The sequence below is a fragment of the Phoxinus phoxinus genome (genome assembly GCF_949152265.1).
Source record: "Phoxinus phoxinus genome assembly, chromosome: 2".
Taxonomy (NCBI): Eukaryota; Metazoa; Chordata; class Actinopteri; order Cypriniformes; family Leuciscidae; genus Phoxinus; species Phoxinus phoxinus.
In genome coordinates this window covers 24,654,517-24,677,445 of record NC_136877.1, presented here as the reverse complement: position 1 = coordinate 24,677,445, position 22,929 = coordinate 24,654,517, and the positions used below count along the sequence as shown (strand labels likewise).

The 22,929-nt window shown below is 39.4% G+C and overlaps 1 protein-coding gene and 1 long non-coding RNA gene across 3 annotated transcripts in view; both read left to right on the top strand.

Moving 5' to 3' along the window:
• The window catches only part of LOC306992347, a 162,962-nt gene that overhangs the window by 60,488 nt on the left and 79,545 nt on the right, over positions 1 to 22,929 (top strand). The gene's annotated exons all lie outside the window — the stretch shown is intronic.
• uqcrfs1 (ubiquinol-cytochrome c reductase, Rieske iron-sulfur polypeptide 1) lies at positions 1,437 to 4,305 on the top strand. Its single transcript, XM_079604948.1, has 2 exons — positions 1,437 to 1,965; positions 3,144 to 4,305. The coding sequence occupies exons 1-2, from the start codon at positions 1,755 to 1,757 to the stop codon at positions 3,752 to 3,754; spliced, it is 822 nt and encodes a 273-aa protein (XP_079461074.1). The 5' UTR covers positions 1,437 to 1,754; the 3' UTR covers positions 3,755 to 4,305.

Genomic DNA, 22,929 nt, shown 5'->3' with positions numbered 1-22,929 from the left:
GTAGATGACGTTCTCCAGAGCGCAAACACTGATCCCCACTAGATCGTTTGCCAAATATGTTTCGCCAATATGCTATTACAGAGAAAACTGATCCTAGAGCAGCCTTTTCCGTCTAAAAGTAATCAGCAGCAGGCAGTGGTTTGAGCGATAAGATTTCATGCTAGTCTTGAGCTTTACAAATGCTTCAACTCCGCCTATGTCTAATCAAAGTTTGTATAGCCTACAGTATTTTTGTTTTTTTATAACTTGCCTCTATCTGGGAAAAAAAAAATTGCCCTGTTTCCGAAACAAACATATTTGTAATTTATTGCTGTCTCCCTGAAGAATTAGAGATGTATAGTTGGGACTTTCCCTTTCTAATGAAACTAATAAGCAGCCTTGTGGAAACAGCAAATGTCAAGAGGGACACAACGGATACAGTCTGGAGAACGCCCGAGCCAAACTGCATACTCATAGATTAAAAATGTCAATAGCGTTTATTTTCAGTTGACAGAGAAGGAAATGCAGCCTCAAATAGCTGAGGCTCAATTGCAGGCAAACTGCATCACATTGATCAAAGCTGATGCTGTGGCAACAGCAGGCAGTAAAATCAGACGTACTTACTGGATTTATTAAAATGGGCTGTGGGAACTTGACAAGCTGTAACCCAGTCAGTGTAGATAAACAGGAATATACAAATGGGATTGCTTCAGGAGATATTCATGGAAACAGTCTTTTGTAATAGCCATGAGTATGCAAATCCAATCTGTAAATGCAACAGAGGGATGTTTGGGTAACACCACGTAAAAGACGAAATAAAATAAAATCTTCCTTGATGTCTTTTGCTGGCAAAATACAGTTATTAAAATAGGAATACACATAATCAGGAGTTTTCTCATTTTTAAGTTGGTCACATGAATTTGCTGCATTGACTTATGTGTGCAGTGTGCACTGTATTTCATATATCTATACACTACTGAAAATAGACTTTTTTTTTTTTTTTTTTGCCCTGCAAAATGTTACCAAAATCTCTACAGGGAAATTTCCAATAGGAACAAAACACAACCAGGATTTTGCATGATGGTGAAAGGTTTGCCAGAAACAGATTTTGCAACAGGTTCAAGTTGGTTATTGTGAATTCACAATGACCAACAGAAAGCTACTTGATTTGAAAGAAACTTCAAACTAAGCCACATTCAAAGCTGTTCTAAAATACTCAATAAACACACACGTGACCACATTACGTAAGTGTTATTTTGCTGCTACATCTCTGAGATGCTTGACAACAATTCTGCTAAACATAACTACATTACTTGGCAGAAGAATTGTTATTTGGTTTCAATACATTCTTACATTTGAAATGGTTTCATGAATTTTACAGAAGATATAGGCTGTTCTCTCATTTTAATCCACAGCGTCATGGCTACTAGAACCAGCTACTCTTCCAGATCACAGCCGACTTCAGATTTTCCAGAAAGGTTTTTACTTATCATTGCTTTCTTTCATGCATGTTTTCAATACCAGTGTATTCTTAAAACAGGTTCATCACATAGCCTACTATTTTTGTTTTTGTGAATGAACTAGATTTATTGTGAAATAGAGGTGTGCTAACAACAATCTCAATGGTTTCTCCAAAAGGTAAAACTGTAGAAAAACTTTAGACGTGATGTCACCCCGTCTCTTAGACGTTGACGTCAGGAGCGCGCATACGTCAGCGCCGTCGGTAGATCAGTTCAGTTCGGCAAGGTCGATCTCAGCGCCGCTAGCTGACAAACATGATGTCCCTTGCTGCTCGTTCGGGGACGTTTTCCCCTTACTTACAAGCTACAAATTATGTCGTGGCGGGTCCACTAAAGCCTCTCATACCCGGCGTCGTCATGAAGACCGATAAACTGTTGATGGACACGAAGAAACCGTTCCTGTGCCGCGAGTCCTTGTCTGGGCAGAGCGCTAAGAGCGGCCTCGCCGTATCCATCAGCCTCAACGGTGAGTCTCACTGCACGGTTTGGTGAAATCGAGGGTCCCGGTCTCATCGTAGCGCGAGGAGGTCGTGCAGCGGGCGCTCGCTCAAGGGCACGATTAAATCACTATGTTGAATGTGTATTGTAAGATAGTTTCTTGTTTTTGTAGAGTTGTACGCAGGTAATGCCGAATTTGTATTATTATTAATTTGTGCTGAATGCATACTGTATAACGAAAAACATTAGCTCACTTGCTACATCAGTTAGCTTGACTTAGGCCTCGCTAATGTCCTTGCTGTTAACTTACGTAAGTAAGATGTTAGAAAATCAGCCTGTGACTCTTGTGGTGAAATAACTTTATTGCCATTTCAAAGTCCTTAATGATCGGCTTACGACAACATAGTAAACTAAATGCCAGGATATTGTAGAATTCGGGTAATTTCGTGTAGCTGCTATGTTTTAGGATAAATCTAGCTAATAGTTTCTTGCTAAGATAGGCCTAACGTTAACTTACGTAACTTATTGCTAACGTAGAAGATCAACTAGTTTGCTCTTATAGAAGCAGTGTATTTAATGTTATATATTAGCAGTTTCGGAGTGAGTTGATAAGTGACCAGTAGCTAACGTTAGTTGAAGAATCTTAAACATGATCAAGAGTTTATAACATTTACAGACCCAGGGACCCCTGGCCATGACAAGCTAAACAGCCCTTGTTTGATTACCAATATGAGTTTGGCTATACAACAATGTGTAACAGATCATTAGTTGAAAGTAGAAAATATTATAAACATTTTATTAATGTCTTTGGATGTTTTATATACCAGCATAATATTGAGGCCACATTGAATATCTGATTGATTTACAGATAATGTTGTGAATACATGTCATATAGATCAAATGAGATTTCCCCAATGGTCTGTTGATATAGAGAGCATGTCAGTTTAATTACTTTGTGCATACGGATATATAATCCAAATATGAAATGAGATGCATTCTGTTTGATGTATAACATTATACATTTACTCAATTTAGAAAATGCAGATTTGGTAATTAGTGCCATTATAAATTCCGTAAATGCCGTGTCATTAAATGCTTTTTATCTAAAACTGGCCAAATATGATTAGACAATGCGGCCTGGTCAATATAGTGTCCTGTCACTACATTTCATTTCATGCAATTTATTTTTCATTCTTTGTTTTTTAGCTCGTTCTTCAGTGCGTTTCGCCCACACAGACATCAAGATCCCTGATTTCTCTGACTATCGCCGACCTGAGGTTTTGGACTCAAAGAAGTCCTCACAAGAGAGTGGCGATGTCCGGCGGGCCTTCTCCTATCTGGTCACAGGTTCCACTGCTGTGATTGGAGTATATACTGCCAAGACAGTCGTCACACAGTTTATCTCCTCCATGAGTGCCTCAGCTGACGTGTTGGCTCTGTCCAAGATTGAAGTCAAGCTATCAGACATCCCTGAGGGTAAGAACATGACCTTCAAATGGAGAGGGAAGCCCCTGTTTGTGCGTCACAGAACAGAAAAAGAGATTGCAACTGAAGCAGATGTCAATCTCTCAGAGCTCCGGGACCCCCAGCACGACAAAGAACGTGTTCAGAACCCGACCTGGGTTATTGTCATCGGTGTGTGCACCCATCTGGGCTGTGTGCCCATTGCTAATGCTGGTGACTATGGTGGCTATTACTGCCCATGCCACGGCTCTCATTACGACGCATCTGGTCGCATTAGGAAAGGCCCTGCTCCGCTCAATCTGGAGGTGCCTTTCTACGAGTTCCCAGACGATGATACAGTAATTGTAGGATAAAGGACTGTGCTATAATACTATAATCAGCAATGAACATGCGCTTTACTTATTTGATTTTTTGTCCTGTATCAGACACATTATCTGCATTGACTCGATGGGTAACAAAGGTTAATTGTTAGTAATAAAGTGTATTTTATCTGATGGAAACCTCACTCAGCTCTTATTTATTCAGTCTCAATATACAGCATCGCATGGGTTGTTTGATTTTATGCATTGCAGGTTTTTCAGATAAGGAACAAATTAGATCTTTACATTGCCATAACGCACAATTGTTACAGTGATAAAGACACAGAAAGTCAGGCAGGTGATGTTTGCAGAGTGTAGGCCAGGTGAACAAAAAATTAGCAATTTACAATACACAAGCAATGACTCTTCACTGATATTTTCTTTTGTCATAATCAGTGGTAAAGTGACAACTGTTTGATTTTGGCTTGGTTTCAGTAAAAGCTGATGAGGACAGCAAACAATTTGAAATGTGGAAGTGTTAAAATGCCCTTTCTGAACTATAAGGTGTACAGAGATATGAATTAAATAAAACTGTCTGATCACTGTATGATGTCATTGGTTTTTTTAGTCCCTTTTAAGGTGACTTAAAAAAAATAAAAGACTGATATTACCAGAACATGATCTCAAATAATAAACTTGATAAAGATCATGATTTTTAAACATTTACTGGCGGTCGGACTACATTGTTAACATTTACTCGCCTGATGGTTCAGCAGCTGTTCAAGAACTGCAAATTCAGAAATGTTTTGCCATGTGCTTCATCTCTTTTGAGAGAAGCTTCATAAATTAACAAAAGCAAACTATATTTTGGGAATACCTGATGGGTTTCCCTGGTCTTGTAGATCTGTTACAAATTAAATACATTATAAATTCACCATTAAAACAAATCATTTTGTTTAACTTGCAGTGCATTTTATATTTGAATGCATTTTCAACAATATGAATGTTAGTTGCAATAGCAAGTGGAGTAATTGCAACTAAGAAAATCTTAGTTACAACGAACAATTGATTAAAGGTACCAAGAACACTTAAATTCTGTAAAAGGTAATAGCTTGTTCTTTAATCAAGGTGATCATGTGGTGCTAGTGGAAAGTAAAAAAAAAAAAAGGCTAATATGAACAGTAACGATTAAGAAGGTAAAAACTGGTCAACAGGTCTGAAATTCTCACATTGATTTTATTGAATAACAAACAGCTCTAAAATAAGTATCTGATGTCTGTAGATGTGGCAATAGGGAGATGGTATATATAATTTCTATGAGCTTCACACAATTTCTATCTCTTCACACAGAGATAAACTAATGAGCTATTTGATCATTTTTACTTTGTGAATAGTTACATACATAATCTGTACTATAATACCATAATCAGCAATGAACATACGCTTTACTTGTTCGATTTACTTGGGTGCAACAAATGTGTTTGTGTATGTAAATCTCAATCATTGCAGAAATTTGTAGCTTTAAACATTTAATTTTGTTTTCATAAAAAAGCAGAAGTCATAATATGCATACTTGTCACATGTTTAGTAGAACCACTATCTAACAAACACAATTATTTTTACTCCATAAGGTCATGTTGGATTTTGTCTTTTTTTAATCAGAATGTTCAATTCAATTCAAGTTTATTTGTATAGCGCTTTTCACAATACATATTGTTTCAAAGCAGCTTTACAGAAAATGCATTTCAAAAATATACATACAAAAATACAGTTAGTGAATCATAAAATTTAGGGCATAACATATCGCCGGCGTTGGGTCGTCTCTTCACAGGCGTCGAGTCGTCTCATCACAGGCGTTGGGGCATCTGAAGTCTCCATGAGAGGCTGGATACATAACTGGAGCTGACGAACTCTATTTGAGTTATCTCGGGACAGGCGTCCCGAGATAACAACAAAAAAGGCAGATGGGAAATAATTAGCGTAGCTGCTGTTCATAATATGAATGCATTTGATCTGATTTTACTGTAGTATAAAAGGTATGAGATGCATCATGTGAATGCTTGGCTAAAGAGATGCGTCTTTAATCTAGTTTTAAACTGGGAGAGCGAGTCTGAACCTCGGACAATATCAGGAAGGCTATTCCAGAGTTTAGGAGCTAGATGTGAAAACGCCCTCCCTCCTTTAGTGGACTTAGTTATCCTAGGTACGACCAGAAGCCTCGAATTTAGCGATCTTAAAGAGCGCGATGGATTATATGGCGATAGAAGATCCCTTAAATACACAGGAGCTAAACCATTTAGGGCTTTAGGGAATGTCCATATGAAGTTGATGTTCTGACGCATTTGCTACAATTTATGTTGTAGGTCTTGTCCACACTAATATGGTTTTCTAAACACATCTTTTTCTCTCTGGTTTGACCTTCCGTCCACACTGAGACTGTGTTTTTAGCAACGAAAACAAAGCTTTTTGAAAACTGTCCAAAGTGGATACATTTAGAAACGCAAATATGTAGCTAAAATATGTTACTTTGCTCACTCTTTATACCACAGTCCTGCAAAGATGACAGAAAATTAACTTGCATGTGCAATAGATACATTTATTGTCCTGCAGCAAAACATGAGAGCAGTTACACTTTAGACCAAATATATAATGGTGAGTGCGACCTGGGCGCATCAGTGAATGGTGAGATATTTTGCTAAATAAAATTATCCTGCCAGAAGAATTGCGTGATAACTTTACTATGTCTTGTTCTATTTGTATCATCTCAGTGAACTTTTATGAGGGTCTGCGCATGCACTGTAAGGTGAATTTAGCGTTTTCCGACATTCCAGCTAATGTGGACAGAGACCGTTTTGAAACGAAACCTCCGTTTTCAAATATATCCGGATTAATGTAGGCGTAGCCTTAAAAACTTCCAGATAAAGCTGAAAACGTAGCGTTTCCAGATAAAGTAAATAGTAGTATACTGAAGCAGCACAATGACAGGTAAATGACAGCGTTCCTCTCATTCAGATATTATTTGAATAGATGTTTCATGGCCATATTATCATATAGAGTAGCTTTTCTCCTTGGGTGCATTTCGGTTTGAATGTCTCACAGGTCTGAGAAAGACATCGGACATGTCTGCAGGTTAATACAGTCGATATACTTCTAAGCTGGGCTACAATTAAGGCATATTGATGCCACTTGACACAGGCACAAAGCATATGATTTATTTGAAACATTTTGTACAACCTAACAAATGGCACATTTAGGTATGCCTTTTACTATTGCAGTTCTAATACTATTCTAGCCAGTCTTTTTAAAATTTTGACCTTTTCTCTGAATGTGTCTAGATAGCTTCCCTGAACATGCATTGATTTCATTTTCTGGCAGGCTTTGGGAATTTTAATACATTTAATGCACTGGATTGCCATATTCTCTGCCTTCCAGAGCATCCAGCACTTATATGCAACCTGCTCAGACGTCCTGGAGTCCTCAGCTCTTGCCAGGTCTTGCTGCCAGCAGCTTGGCGGACATTCAGGCCTCACTGATAGAATGATGATATCCCAGGGGTTGGCAGGGTACCATTGTGTATCAGCTGAAAATCAAAGAGATCCCTGGATCCAACATATGTGTTTAGCATCCAACAGCAATATCTTTATTTGGGCTAATTTCTGGGCAAGAACTTGCTCTGAAATGCAAATTTCTCAAATTCAGCTCAGGGTTCATCAATCATTATGGGCTGATTAAGACCCTTGTATGAAAGACAAACTCAAGTTTAATGAGGGTTTTTTTTTGACTGAGGTATAACATATTGTTCTTTTTTTTTGTCACTTCATTAATTTATTTCAATTTGACATGTCTCAATTGGATTCCTCTAGTTTAAGATGCACATCTGCCTGTACAATACTGCATATTGCACAACCTCCCTGTAGGGACAATACAAATCAGTCCAATGGGAGAATCAGGTAATTCGTGTTTTTCTTTTTTTTTTTTTTTTACAAATAACTCAAGATTTAAATTGTATTTTGGTAACAAAGGCTTGTTTGATTGAAATGAGTTATTTTCTTCTGGTGCAATAAAGTGCTGGGCAAAGACCAAAATACAGCATTTTGTACTCGCATCACAATGCTGGTGCCTTGTTGATCATTCTTCATGTTGGAGTTGATTGCTTCAAAGCCTATGGAGGAAGTGTGTGATGATTCAGATTCTGCATCCATTATCTTTGAAGAGAGTATGTGACTATGAGGGTGGAACAAGAAAACTAAGACAATTAGCTTAAAATTTTCTCAGATTTGCTTCCCTATTATCTGATGTGTCACATTAATGTTATAATCTTCCATTTGTCTCAGGGGTGATCAGATTACGATGAAAGATTTATTAGGCTCCCCGTAATTCATTTGAACTTGTTTTGCATAACTTAACATAGTAATGAGTTTTCCTTTTCTTTATTAAGAATGGCTGCTAATGCATCTTTTCCTCTTTTCCTCATTCAGTCTGTTTAGTAATCTGTTCCATCTTCATGACAGTGCACTTTTATATTCAATAAACCAAAAGTGTCTTAATCACAAGTGATGCATACTTTTGTTTAACCTTATTTCAGAATTACTGTTTAACTAATCCATCTCCATATAAGATAGAACTTAAATTCGTAAACATTTTAGAATCATTTAGCTATCAAAATATTATAGGTCATGCTCTTGAAAAAAGCCTGGGCTTCAATAGTGATAATTTGACACTGTTCATAATATATGCTGGTTTATATTTATGAATGCTTTTAAGATTAAGCCGCAGGGCCTTCTAATACAAGTAATTTTAACAATAATGTTCTTGCTATTGCTGAATAAAACAACCATAGCAATAACTGATTTATCAAATTACTTGACATGCATAACCATATGATCTCAGTCAAAACATCACTTTCACATAGGCGTGGGAATTTTTTTGTATTTTTTATTGGTAACACTTTACAATAAGGTTAATTAGTTAACATTAGCTAATGCATTAACTAACATGACCTAACAATGAGCAATACATTTGTTACAGTATTTATTAATCTTTGTTAATGTTAGTTAATGAAAATCCAGCTGTTCATTGTTTGTTCATGTTAGTTCATGGACATGGTGCATTAACGTTAACAAATACAACCTTTGTTTTTGATAATGCATTAGTTAATGTTGACATTAATATTAACTAAGATTAGTGCTGTAGAATTATTGTTCATTCTTAGTTCACGTTAACTGTTAACTAATGAAACTTATTGCAAAGTGTTACCTTTTTATTTAATAAAGCTGACATGGAAGAGATGCTGCTTTCATAACATATAGCAGATTTCTCCAAATAAAATCATTCTTACATAAAAACATTTCTTATTAGATTTGAATATTAATACGCCAGATCCATTTTGTGATCTCCAGTGTCTTTAAAAACAGACTGATTCACTGTGCAAGTGGCTCTGTGTATATTCTGATGGTGAGCTTTACAGGGCGAGAATGGAAAAATTCAAAAAGATGCCCCATTGTCGTCCCCTCTATGTGCATGAGTGTGAATAGGTGGAAATGAGACATCACATAGAAATAATCGTATCATTAGGGGAAATTGATCTCTGCTTTCATACTATGGTGCAATGTTGCCTGCAGCTGGAGCTTTACAAGCCCCGTCTAAAAAGCACCCTCCACATGTGGCACTACGCACTCTGCCCACATGTGCAATGAGTGCCAAGAATGGAGCCTAAATGACTCTTCACTCTGGAGCGAAGCTGGGGAGCGAGGTTGACGTGGGGGACTAGAGAATAATAAACTCTAATGAAAGTCTCTCTTTTCTTCCTCCTTGTGTGCCAGGAGCTTTTGTGCTCTCACAAGCAGGCGCTGATCTACGGGTTGGGCTGTGAAGAGCTTCATTAATCCTGTCAGTCAACAGCAAACGACAGCTGAGTCATCCTCTGGGCATAAGTAAAAAGACAGAAAACAGCGCCCCAGGTCACCCTTCGGGCCACTCCCCTTGTGAATGCACAATCACTCTGTTCGATTACTTAAATTTTAGATTTTTTAAAAATCTCTATTTATGTCATGCTTCGAGCAGCCACCCCTGCTATGGCCGTATCTCTCCAGGATTTTGCTTAATTTATGGATTTGGTCCTCTTGCTCTCTTTATTGCACTTGTGCATCCCAGTGACTATAGCTGGCCTGGCTTCTCTCAATGCACATTAAAGTGATAGGTCACCCTAAAAATGAGATTTCTGTCATTAATTACTCGCCCTCATGTCATTCCAAACCCGTAAGACTTTCGTTCATCTTTGGAACACAAATAAAGATATTTTTGATGAAATCCGAGAGCTTTCTGTCCCTCTATTGACAACTATGCAACAACCACTTTGATGTTTCAAAAAGTTCATTAAGAGATTCAAAATAATCCATATGAATTGAGCGAGTCCAAATTTTCCGAAGAGACTCGATGGCTTTATATAATGGCCAGATTTGTTGCTTAGTGACGTGTATGTTCAAGTAAGCCAGAAATGCGCAGATTCTGCGCAATACGCTGTATTTAATAGATCATGATGACTCGAGTTGAGTATTTGCGCTAAATCCGCGCAGATTTGGCTTACAAGAACTTTCCCAGCAGTGAGTAAACACAGTAACACAACAAATTGGCTAGTGATACCCGCTAAAGTAAATTTTGACCTGCATTTGGCGGGTTAGCAGTTGTTATTTTCAAAACCTGGATATATTGATCATCTCCTCCCCTTTTTTTAAATGACCAATAGCGTTTAGTTTATATCACAGCTCGGCCAGAGCCATTGAGCTCAGTAAACCACAGTTTCCTCCGAATCCCTAACCTGTTTCTCCTCCTAATCCCCTCATCATCGCTTTAAAATATAGTATTTTGTGCAGAATTCAAATGGGTTCAATATGTTTTTTTTGGTATGTGCCTACTCGCACATATGACCTGCTCTGTGCTGTCGTCTTTCTGTACCGAAGCAGACTGTGTGCGAGCTCAGCGGTTTGCGTGACTAATATGAAACCAGACTTCATTCGCCCCATTGGAAAGCATATTTTATTTTATTCATATAGTAAATGTGTAGACAAGTGATCGAGAAAGTATTTCTAAAACTCAAGCTCAAATATTCTTCTTCTTCTTCTTTGTGTTTTATGGCGATTGGCAACCATAGGGCCATTTGATTTCATTCCCGCGATGCGTAAAACACGGAATCGTGGAATCCAGGCATAAACGGAATTTACCTACTGTAACGCGGAATTTGTCAGATCTTGAACAATTTTGTCACATTTGCCAGAAAAGTAGGTCATTCAACTTAAATAAAATTGCAATATGGACTAGTGTCTGTGAATATTAAACTGCATAAAGACTATTTAAATTAATCATGCATGATCTGCGTGTGTCAATGAATGGTGCAGACGCGCAGTTTCATTTACACACACACACACACTAAGGCACGCATGATGTATGAGGACATGAATGCATGCACTTCATCTACACAGCTGCTCTGAGAGTCACTTCAAAAGCATTTTAGCTTGATTTGAGACAAAAACTATCGTCATATCATAAAAACACAGAGAGACTCAAAGGTCTACATGGCAACCCGTCAAAATAAAATGAATTACCCAAATCGATCACCCAAAATCTATATAGTTTAAATGTGAACAATTATCATACAGTTTTATACATGTTTGGTATCATTTGAAATGTCTCAGTATGACTGGTACAAATGTCTCATTCCCAAAGTAAACCAAAAGGTAATAGTTCTTAAGAGTTTAGAAATATCTTGCACACAGGAGGGTGTGTCTTCCAGGCAAATGGCCTACTGCTCTCAAAATGTGTAACCTCTGAATGCAAATTTCCATTGTTAGCACATGTTTCCATGTGAAATAAGTTTTCTGTCTATATAATGAAATGTGGCGACTTGTAAGTCAATGATGCTGAGAGTGACCAAGACTCTAAGCTTCATGTATTTTCTAATGTCAGATTTGCATATTTTCTCTTTATTCCAGAGTATTTGATGTTTTGTATATATCTTTGAATTGATTATGAAATTGGCATGATACATTTCCCTGACATAATAAATTGTAAACATTTGATTTTATTCCAACTGACTTGTTGGAAATTGGCTCACATTTTGATGCACAGATATCATTAAAACCTTTTAATTTATGGAGTCAGATGAAATAATATAATATATATGATAAAATGCATAAAATTACTTTGCCACGAGGAAAGACAGTATCGTATTCCTTCACCCTTTGATCGGATGCCGCCATTGGGCCGACTGAGCCAGGCTTACATAGATATGGTTTTATATGGTTTTGTTTTTTTGTTGCCAAATTTGTTTGGAACAGTTGTTGAATAAACAATTTAACTGAAAAATGATGCCTGCCCATCTGTTTGACTGACAGTTTTATTGATCGCTGAGATAGCATTGACTTGGAAAAAAGTTGGTTCAAGATAAAAATTAAATAATAAAAAAATAATTGCTACTTTTGCCATATTGCTGCTGCGGAATAGAATCACATTTCCCAGTGTGGTAGCTTCAGTGTAGTGAAGCTACATTTGAACTGCTAGCTTAGCTCACTACATTTTCCAAGTAGCTTGCCCAACACTGGTTTTAGCACCAGCTTATATTTATCATGTAGGTGGCGGGACACTTCAGATTCTAGCATTTGATTATGAAAATGTCTCTTCAGAAAATTTTAACTAAATTGCTCAATTCATATTGATTAGTTTTACTATCTCTTTATGTGGTAGTTGCGTAGCTGTCAACGGAAGGACAGAAAGCTCTCAGATTTCATAAAAGAGACATTCATTTGTTCCAAAAATGTAAAATAAAAATTTCCGAAACGGGTTTAGGAACGACATAAGGGTGAGTAATTCATGAAAGAATTCTCATTTTAGGGTGAACTACCCTAACTTATCGTTAATACACATAATAAGCAGTGACAAAATAAAATAGGCACTGAAAAAATAAAAGCCATTAAAACAATAAATCAACATTGAACTTTAATATGATGATCAAAACAGCGACTGGTTTCTTAGGGTGCGCAGCTCAAATATGAGTTTTGCTGCAACAGATGCTTGACTGTCCTCCCCCAGTAACACCTACATTTGAACTTTTTCTGACAGTTATGGAAAATGAGGTTTAAGAGTTTTTTAAGTTTCTGTCTCTTATGTTCCTAAATGTATTACAGTGAAGGAGAAAGCATGCCTCTGTCTGAACCTAACCAGTGTCACAATGAGCACAGACTTTCTTTTGAAGCCATTTCTATCTGTTTATACTGTGATCAATGAGCTTGTAATTTATATCACTCGACTATGCAGAAATATTCTGCCAGGTCACGCTTTCTGTTTAGAGTTATTTGTTCTAGTTTTTACTACAGGAGCTCCACAGAGTCACCTTTGGTCACTTGTGCCAATGAAAGTGTCAGTTTCATTGGTGCCCAAATCTTTGGCTAGGACAATTTGAAACATGTATTGTTCCCTGAGTCCACCTTGTCTTCCCCACATCATAGGAGCTACGGTGTGGAGAAGCCCCAGAAAGGCTTAACATCTGACTGTTGTGTGCCCAGAATGAAGCACATGGTGGATCAGTGATGGTTTGGGCTGCAGTATCATGGCATTCCCTTGCTTGATGGACGCTGGCAAGGACGCTGATGGACACTGCCAAGGACTACCGAACCATTCTGAAGGACCACATGCACCTAATGGTTCAGGGCCGTGTGTTAGGATGATAATGCACCAATACACACAGCAAGACTGGGGACATAATAGTTTGATAAACATGCAAGTGAAGTTGAATCTCATATGGCCTGAATGATAACCAGATCTAAATATTTGTGAGCCACTTTTTCCTTTTTTCTTTTTTTTTAGGAGCAAGTCAGAAAATGTTTTCCGCCACCAGCATAACATAATGACCTGGCCACTGTTCTGAAAGCAGAATGGCTCAAAATCCCTCTGGCCACTGTGCAGGACTTGTATCTGTCATTCCCACAATTAATTGATGCTTTAATGGCTGCTAAAGGAGGCCCTACACCATACTAAAACCAGGTGTTTCAGTTTCATTGTCCAATACATATTGGGATAAAAAAATGTTTCTTTCCATTCACTGCCAGACCCTCCCGATGCTCTGATTTTTAAATCAAGGTAGCCATATAGAGTATGTCATAAAGCAGAATTTCCCAGCGTGAAGGTGTATTCTGGTTTCCTATGATCACTAGGTTGTCTGCATAAAGAGGACATTTCACCATGGAATTGCTGATTGTTCCAGCAGTAATAACTCATGAATGCATAAGCTGAACAGAGCTGGACTCAAACTGCAGCTCAGCCTCACTCCATAGCCTTGTGTGAAAGATTTAGACTTTTATTGCCTAATTTACTCTCTTTCTCTCTGCCCTCATTCTATCTCTCCTCCATGCTCCTTAGTCCTTTATATCTGTCCTCGGAGGAAGAAAGAAGCTGTGCTTTGAGTGATAGGGATGGGGCTCTCAGCAGGACTTCTTAATCTTGTTTATATCAGAGTAATTAACACTTCTTTGAACTCAGCGTATTTGGCATATCCAATTAGTTGCGTTTCCCTTTCCACCAAATAACACAGAATGTGCCTTTTCTGATCGCATGCTCTTAAACAATAGTTCGAGCACATATATGTCAAGACGGTCTTGACATAATCTACTTGAATAAAAATGCAGGAATTTTAGGATGAAACATTGATTTGGCGGGCCAATTTATGTGTTTATCAAAAGCATGGCTGGAGCCTCTACTGTGATATAAAGAGAATGTCTTTTGTATGCTGCTTTTTAGAAGTCCAGAGTACAAAATTATGGCTTTTTGGAGGGGATAATTCTCCTTAGAGTGAATTTCCAACTCTGAATGATATTGCTTTGAAACAGAACATAAAGTTATATTAAAAATGTATGGGATGCCATAAACACAGTCCAAAAGTCCCAGTGCTGTTGGACTATATAGCAGCCCTCTTGAACATCCAATCACATTTGAGGACCAGAAAGCATCATGTATCACCAAATATAAACCTTAAAACACATATCAATTCAGTTTAATTACTTTCAAGGTACTACTGCTTGAAAGTTAAATCTATTATTTTATCCCAATCATTGAGGGTGACATTTACATGTTGGCTCTACCTTTCAACATAGTAAACTTTTTTTAGCTTCCATCTCTTTAAGATTTATTTATTGTATTGTATACAATATTGTATATATTTATTGTATTGTAAACAAACTAAAATTGGAACCTGAAATTGAGAAATGTCTGGATAAAAAGTGAGCTACTTAAAAATAAAAAATAAAAAAATGTTGCTGTGTATTTGGACAGAATGTAAAAATAAAGAAGCTTAAATGAAAAAATACCTTTAGAGAACAAGAAAAGAGTTAAAAATGGTTGGTTGATTTGCACTGAAGTGCATTTGTTGTATTTTTATAATTCCATGCCTTACATCATTGAGAGTTCATTACACTGAATTTATTTGAAGGTTTTGTGTAAAGAAAATTTATGTTTTGTGCTCTGTGATGACATGATGACCATGACAATTCAGCAAATTTAAGCACACAAACAAACATGGTAGTGGTACCATATTATTGATAAAGAGGCCTTTTTTTCTCACAATATGCATTACAAATATTTAAAATTCCAATGGTACAATGAAATGGTTCACACCTGTATCTCTTAACACTCTAGGTGAGGAAAATTAAGCATTTGAGGTTGACGAAGAGAGATATGTAAGAAATGGGCAGATGGATGAATGAAGCCATTGGGCTAAAACATCTGCTGGCGCTACAGTGATGATAGGAGGCTGAAATATATCTGCCTGTATGAAGGCTGGCATGGCCAATCTGCTTCCAATGATTCACTGAGAAACCGTCCAGATTCATCACAGAGAGGGGCCGTCTCCTCGCGCTTAGATGGGCCGGTTTGTTCAACAGATCATACGGACAGAGCAAAGAGATGTTCCAGCTCTGAGACTCTGTTATGATATTCAGATTTTCATACAATGTACTGAGATGAAATTGTGTCATTTATCTACCTGTTGGTAAGAATAAATTGTTGGTAATAAGAAACCAAACACATGAAGAGACACATTCATTTGCAGAGTTATTCGTAGAACAATTTGTTCTGTCCTAACAATCAGAAAATGCTACAAACTTCTACCATTTAATAATAGGATGCACAAACATCCAATAGTACATTTACAAATGCAATTTGCATGTGCATGTTTCTGTGCTTACATTTCTTACCATTGGTCTCAGAGGATGAGTCAAGGAAATTATTAAGTTTAGTTGATCATTTTTTTCAAGTTAATTGCAAGGCTTTACCCTTAGTACTATGGTGTAAAGCTACAAGCAGGATACTGAGCAAGATTGTGCATTTGTGCATCCACTGTGCATTTGTGGAATAAAAACCCTTCTTATTGTCATGACTGTAAATAAAAGAGTCAGCAGGATCCAATTGCGAGTGAACAATGGTAGGTTTATGAATAGTGAAACAGAAAAGAATAGAGATGCTGGTCAGAGTCGAGGTGGGCAGAGGAAGAACCGGACTCTGACTTTTCATTCATTCTAATGCCTGATCACCAGTGATTTCTGATATAATGATTCATGTACAGTCAGATGTTCTTTATTTCTCTTAGTGGGATGAAGATAATCTGTTATTTAATCTAGGGCTGTCACGATAACCGCAATATTACACTACTGAAAAGCCAATCGCAGAGGAATGCAAGTAACTGCAGCAACCGCGATATTCGCGTTTTCTTTTTTCATAAGGCTATAGCCTTCTTGTTTTGAACTTTGTGCATGTGTATTGCATGTTAAATAAGTTAATAATGATAACAAGACTGTTTATCATGGTGATTTGGACAGAGGCTTCGTGGATTTGCACTTAAGCCTATTAGAGGCATCGACTTAGCGCAAGTGATTACCTGCGTCTGTCTTTGAGGTTAAGTCATATATATTCGTGAAAAGGTTGCAGTGTCCAAGGAAAGTGAAACATTTGTCATATCATCTTTTTAACGTTTAAGGGTATTTACCATCAATGTCGTCAGTGTCACCGCTGAGTTTGGAGATATTCGACAAACTATTTACACAAACAATAAATAGGACCGGGGCAGGCGGATTAATATGAGAACGAAACATGGGTTTTAATTTGGAAACGTGAAAAACGTGATGAATTCTCCTGTACGCAGGAGGGAGTTTGAGGTGGACTGCCACTGGGCTAAGAATCTTAGTGACAGTGAACGGGCGGATAAATTTAGGAGCCAGTTTATTACTAACGGAGCGAAGAGGAATATTCTTGGAAGAAAGCCACACTTTTTGACCAACGTATACAGGAGGCTTTAGCCGGTGGCGATCGGCCTGAGCCTTGGTGCGCGCTCCCACCTGGAGGAGAGTCTCACAGGCTCTTCTCCATGAGTGGCCACACCTCTGGACGAAGGTGTGAGCAGAGGGAACCGCGACTTCGGATTCCAGACTTGGAAAAATAGGTGGCTGGTAACCTAGATTACACTCAAACGGAGAGAGGCCTGTGGACGAAACTGGAAACGAGTTTTGAGCGTACTCAACCCAAGAGATTTGCTGGCTCCAGGAGGAAGGATTGTGAGACACCAGCTCGCTCAGCTTGACCGTTAGTCTGGGGATGGAACCCAGACGACAGACTAACACTCGCCCCCAGTAACCGACAAAAACTCTTTCCAAAATTTGGATATAAACTGGGGCCCTCTGTCGGAAACCACGTCCGTCGGGAGGCCATGGATGCGAAAGACGTGATCTACGACAGTAACCGCTGTCTCCTTAGCTGAGGGTAATTTGGGAATAAAATAAAATTGAATAAAATCTGCCGCCTCGAAAACCGGTCCACTAAAGTAAAAAAAACTGTCTTGCCCTGGGAGGGTGGGAGGCCCGTGACGAAATCTAGTGTGATATGGGACCAGGGTCTCGAAGACAGCGGTTGAAGCAACCCATCAGGGGGTCGATTGGAAGTCTTACCATGGGCGCAAATTGAGCAGGCCATAACAAAATCCCGAATATCACAAGCATAGCGGGCCACCAGAATCATTGTTTGACCAGAAATCTGGTACGACTAACTCCTGGATGGCAAGCCACATTGGAACCATGACCCCATCTGATAATGTCGGACCGGACTCCCTCCGGCACGAATAACCGTTTCGGTGGGCAATCGGGCGGAGGCGTTACCCCTTCTAAGTCCGTGCGGACCTTCGACTTGACCTCCCATGTGAGTGTAGAGACAATGAGTAGATGGGCGTTCGGAGCGATCAAAGATACGAGACAACGCGTCGGGTTTTATGTTCTTGGAATCCGGGCGGTACGAGAGCGAAAAGTCAAAACGACCGAAAAAAAGTCCCCACCGATCTTGCCTGGAGCTCAGTCGTTTAACAGACCTGTGGATTCAAGGTTCTTATTATCTGTCCAGACAATAAAGGGTTCCCCCGCACCCTCTAACCAGTGGCACCATTCTTCCAATGCTAACTTAACTGCCAACAACTGCCAACAACTCAACGAAAAAGAACCCCGCACCAGCGGGAGACAATGAAGGACGAATGATCCCGTCTGCCAAAGAATCAGAAATATATTTATCCATGACCTCCCTTTCTGAAAAATAAAGCGAATATAACTTGTCCTTAGGTGGAGACATACCTGACAGTAAATCTATAGCACAGTCATAGGGACAGTGCGGAGAAAGGAAAGCAGCCCGGGACTTACTGAACACTTTATTCAGGTCGCGATAATCCTGTGGCATGTTTGACAGGTTTACTGGTTCCTCCTGCAACACAGACTGAGAAACAGGCAGACATGAGACATGAGGCATAACACTGAACACTCCAGGCTGAGACAGTGTGGTTTTCTGACGTAGTGAAGGTGATGAGACCAGTGGAGTGAGTAATACCAGGAAGCTCTAGTCCATCTAATACGTTGACGGAGATGAAATGTTCCAGGGATGTGATGGGGATTTGAAGCTGTCGGGCCAAGGAACAGTCCATTAGATTGCCCTCAGCTCCTGAATCCACCAGTGCCTGACAGCTGAAGAAATGGTCTGCCCATTGCAGTCTTACCGGGAGGAGAGTGGTAGACGAGGATTTCCTACTGTCGGGCTGGGTCTTTTAACGGACAGGTTGCCAGAAAGTGTCTGGCCTTGCCGCAGTAGAGGCAAAGTCCCCTCGCTCTCCAACGTTCCCTCTCCTCCCCGGAAAGCCAAGCTTGACCTACCTGCATGGGTTCTGGATTGATCGGTGGGCTGACCGTGTTCTCACTCCTGAAGCTGGAATACTCAGCAAATTCGTGCACCAAAGCCTGGTGTGATCGGTTCTCTCTCTGCTGTAAACTCGCATCCACGCGCAAGGCTAGCTCGATAAGTCCATCGAGACTCCTGTGTAGTTCAAGTGTGTAGATTTCACGTTGGACATGGTCAGCCGACCCATGCAGGAACATGTCCCACTGCGCCTCCTCGTTCCATTTGCACTCGGCCGGTAGAGTCCAGAATTTGATAGAGTAATCGGAGACGGTTCTGTTGTCCTGGCGAAGGTCGGCGAGTCTGCGGGCCGCCTCGCGACGCTCTCGCACTCGACCCGAGTGCATGGAACGAGGAACAGCAGGGATGTTGGTTCTCCCACACTGCCATTCAGCACAGAGCCGCGCATCCAGAGAGCAAGGTTGGTTAAAAGCACTTGGTTAAAAAGGTTCTGCAGAGGTTTAGCTCGCCGGAATACCTCTCTGGTGTAGGAATGCACGGCTCCTGCTGGTTGATGTTGAGTGGATCTTGGGTAACGGGCGGCGGGGGTGGCGCAGTGGGAGATCTCAGTTGTTGTAGTTGAGAGGTGAGCTCGGACACCTGCGTTACCAGAGCCTGTACTGCCCGACCAGTGGCAACTATATGTTCATCCTGCCGGTCCATTCGGGCACAGTTGTTCGCGAGAACTTCCTCGAGTCCAGGTGCACTCGCTGAATCCATCGCTTGGTCAGATCGTTCTGTCATGACTGTAAATAAAAGAGTCAGAAGGATCCAATTGCGAGTGAACAATGGTAGATTTATTAATAGTGAAACAGAATGGAATAGAGATGCTGGTCAGAGTCGAGGTGGGCAGATGAAGAACCGGACTCTGTAATGCAGGGACGCAATGGGCAGGTAGAGTCACTGGAAATGCAGCAGCTCTGCAAGGAGGCACAGGAATGAACACTCGCAGGAAACCAGCACGGCGGAACAGGAGATAATCCCTGGAGAGCCTCGACAACAATCTGACAAAGACAGGACGAGATCACAAACAATAAATAGGACTCTACATTCGAAACAGCTGGCGCTGATCAGCTCATCAGCCGCGCTAACAAGCCGCGCTGATGAACCGCGCCCATTCACACACCCACGCACACACATAGCGAGAGCGACTCAGTGAATCCATGAACCTTGACACTTATTTTCATTCCCCAATATACATTAATCTATCCATCTGTTGAGTTTTTCTCATTTTCTGCCTATATTTCCATAAAAAAATGCTTCTGGTATGGACGTGCTGTCACAGAACACTGAAAATTTAAGAAGATGATTTTTCCAGGCTGAGTGCAAAAACTGCTATTCTCAGCATCTATCTGAAAAGACATAAAAGTTTTTTTTTCTCCTTCTGCCAGTTCACCATGAAACACGCAACTTGAAAAACTTTTAACTTTTTAAAACCACGGTGCTCAGTGCACTCATCTATCTATCTATCTATCTATCTATCTATCTATCTATCTATCTATCTATCTATCTATCTATCTATCTATCTATCTATCTATCTATCTATCTATCTATCTATCTATCTATCACTATTTGTTTTTTTGCAGGCATGTTTGTACATGGCAGTGGGAAATAGAGAAAAAAGTATTTTCTTGATGCATGCGCAGGGTGATGCCTTCTTTAAAAAAAATCACAGGGGTTTGATCCAGGCCCAATTGTCACGATCACACACAACACGAGAAGATCCAAGTGCAGTATTTTATTAAAAGGGTAATCCGTACTCACAACAGTCCAGGCAAGGGTCGAAATCAAAAGGCAATCCAAAACACAAGATAAACATGAACAAACAGGAACGGAAGTGTGGGGACAATATACAAGGACTCCGTGACAAACACTGAAACAGACAGGGTATATATACACAAGTGCAAACAAGGTGACGAGAAACAGCTGAAGGAAATGAACACTCAGTGACAGACAGGATTATGGGAAATGTAGTGAAAATGCCTAGACACCGTGAAAACTGAGACCTCTTGTGTAAAACCCAGGGAACCACCAGACACTGTGACACCAATAAACCATATTGAACAGCACAATGATGACATAAAAATAAACAGTTTTCTCAGTTGCTTTGGTACATTTCTTGAATCATCCTTAATATTTGCAAACCAGTAAGTGCATTTCTCAAAACAATTAGTAAAAACAGCACCACACACTGGATTACATGCAAAAGCCTGTAACTTGCTCAAGATCTTTAGTTCATCTCTCAAAAGTATGTATTTATGTCAATTAACATTTATTGACAGAAACATTTAAACATTTATTTCAAGAACTAATATATTATATAGACTCATTACATGCAAAGTGAGATATTTCAAGCCTTTATTTGTTATAATTTTGATGATAATGGCTCACAGCTTATGAAACCCACAAAATCAAAATACCAGACAAGAATATTACATGAAATCACACAGTAATTACACAGTAATACCATGTTCATTGAACCAGGTTTTGGTTCTTTTGGCAGTGTCGGCAGGTGCAAATCCTGCTGGAAAATGAAGGAAGCATGAAGTGCTCTGAAAATGTCCTGGTAGACAGCTGCGTTGACTCTGGATTTAATAAAGCACAGTGGACCAAACTCCTCTTTTCTGATGAGAGCAAATTTTGAATCTCATTTGGAAATCAATGTCCCAGAGTCTGTTGGAAGAGAGAAGAGGCAGATAATCCACGTTGCTTAAAGTCCAGTGTAAAGTTTCCACAGTCAGTGATGGTTTGGGGTGCCATGTCATCTGCTGGTGTTGGTCCACTGTGTTTTCTGAGGTCCAAGGTCAACGCAGCCGTCTACCAGGAAGTTTTAGAGCACTTCATGCTTCCTGCTGCTGACCAACTTTATGGATATGGAGATTTCATTTTCCAACAGGACTTGGCACCTGCACACAGTGCCAAAACTACCAGTACCTGGTTTAAGGACCATGGTATCCCTGTTCTTAATTGGCCAGCAAACTCGCCTGAAACCCTACAGAAAATGTATGGGGTATTGTGAAAAGGAAGATGTGATACGCCAGACCCAACAATGCAGAAGAGCTGAAGCCCACTGTCAGAGTAACCTGGGCTCTCATAACAGTGCCACAGACTGATCGACTCCATGCCACGCCACATTGCTGCAGTAATTCAGGCAAAAGGAGCCCCAACTAAGTATTGAGTGCTGTACATGCTCATACTTTTCATGTTCATACTTTTCAGTTGGCCAGCATTTCTAAAAATCCTTTTTTTTGTATTGGTCTTAAGTAATATTCCAATTTTCTGAGATACTGAATTTGGGATTTTCATTAGTTGTCAGTTATAATCATCAAAATTAAAATAAATAAACATTTGAAATATATCAGTCTGTGTGTAATGAATTAATATAATATACAAGTTTCACTTTTTGAATGGAATTACTGAATTAAATCATTTTTTCATGATATTCTAATTATATGACCAGCACCTGTATATCAGTGCCATCATGAAGAAAAGTCCTTGTGTCATTCACAAACAAAATGCTTAGTCATGTTTTCAATATAACAGTGTACTCTATCAGTATTTTCAGATGTAAATTATGGCTGCGATTTTGATGACAATGATCGAAAGTAACTAATCTGTATTAGCATACATTTTAACAGTACACATTACTCTATGTGGGATATTGATTGCAAGATAGTGGATTGTACCATGTGTAAGCATTAGGTATATACAACATGTTTTTCTACCAATTAAGTTGAAAGTCTTATTGTGATGTATATAAGCTCAATACTACCGCCGAGAAACATAAAGGCTTGAGGGGGTTGAGTAAGGAGAAACATAGAGATGATGGGGTAAGGAAGCAGAAACCCAGACATTTTTTTACAGCTGGCATGATGGGGTGAGAGGATAGATACATGGGAAATAGAGAAATCTGAAATGAAGACCTCCTCACTTATAGCCTTTATTATTAAATGCCTGTTTCTCTGTCTGACATGTAGGTGTTCAGC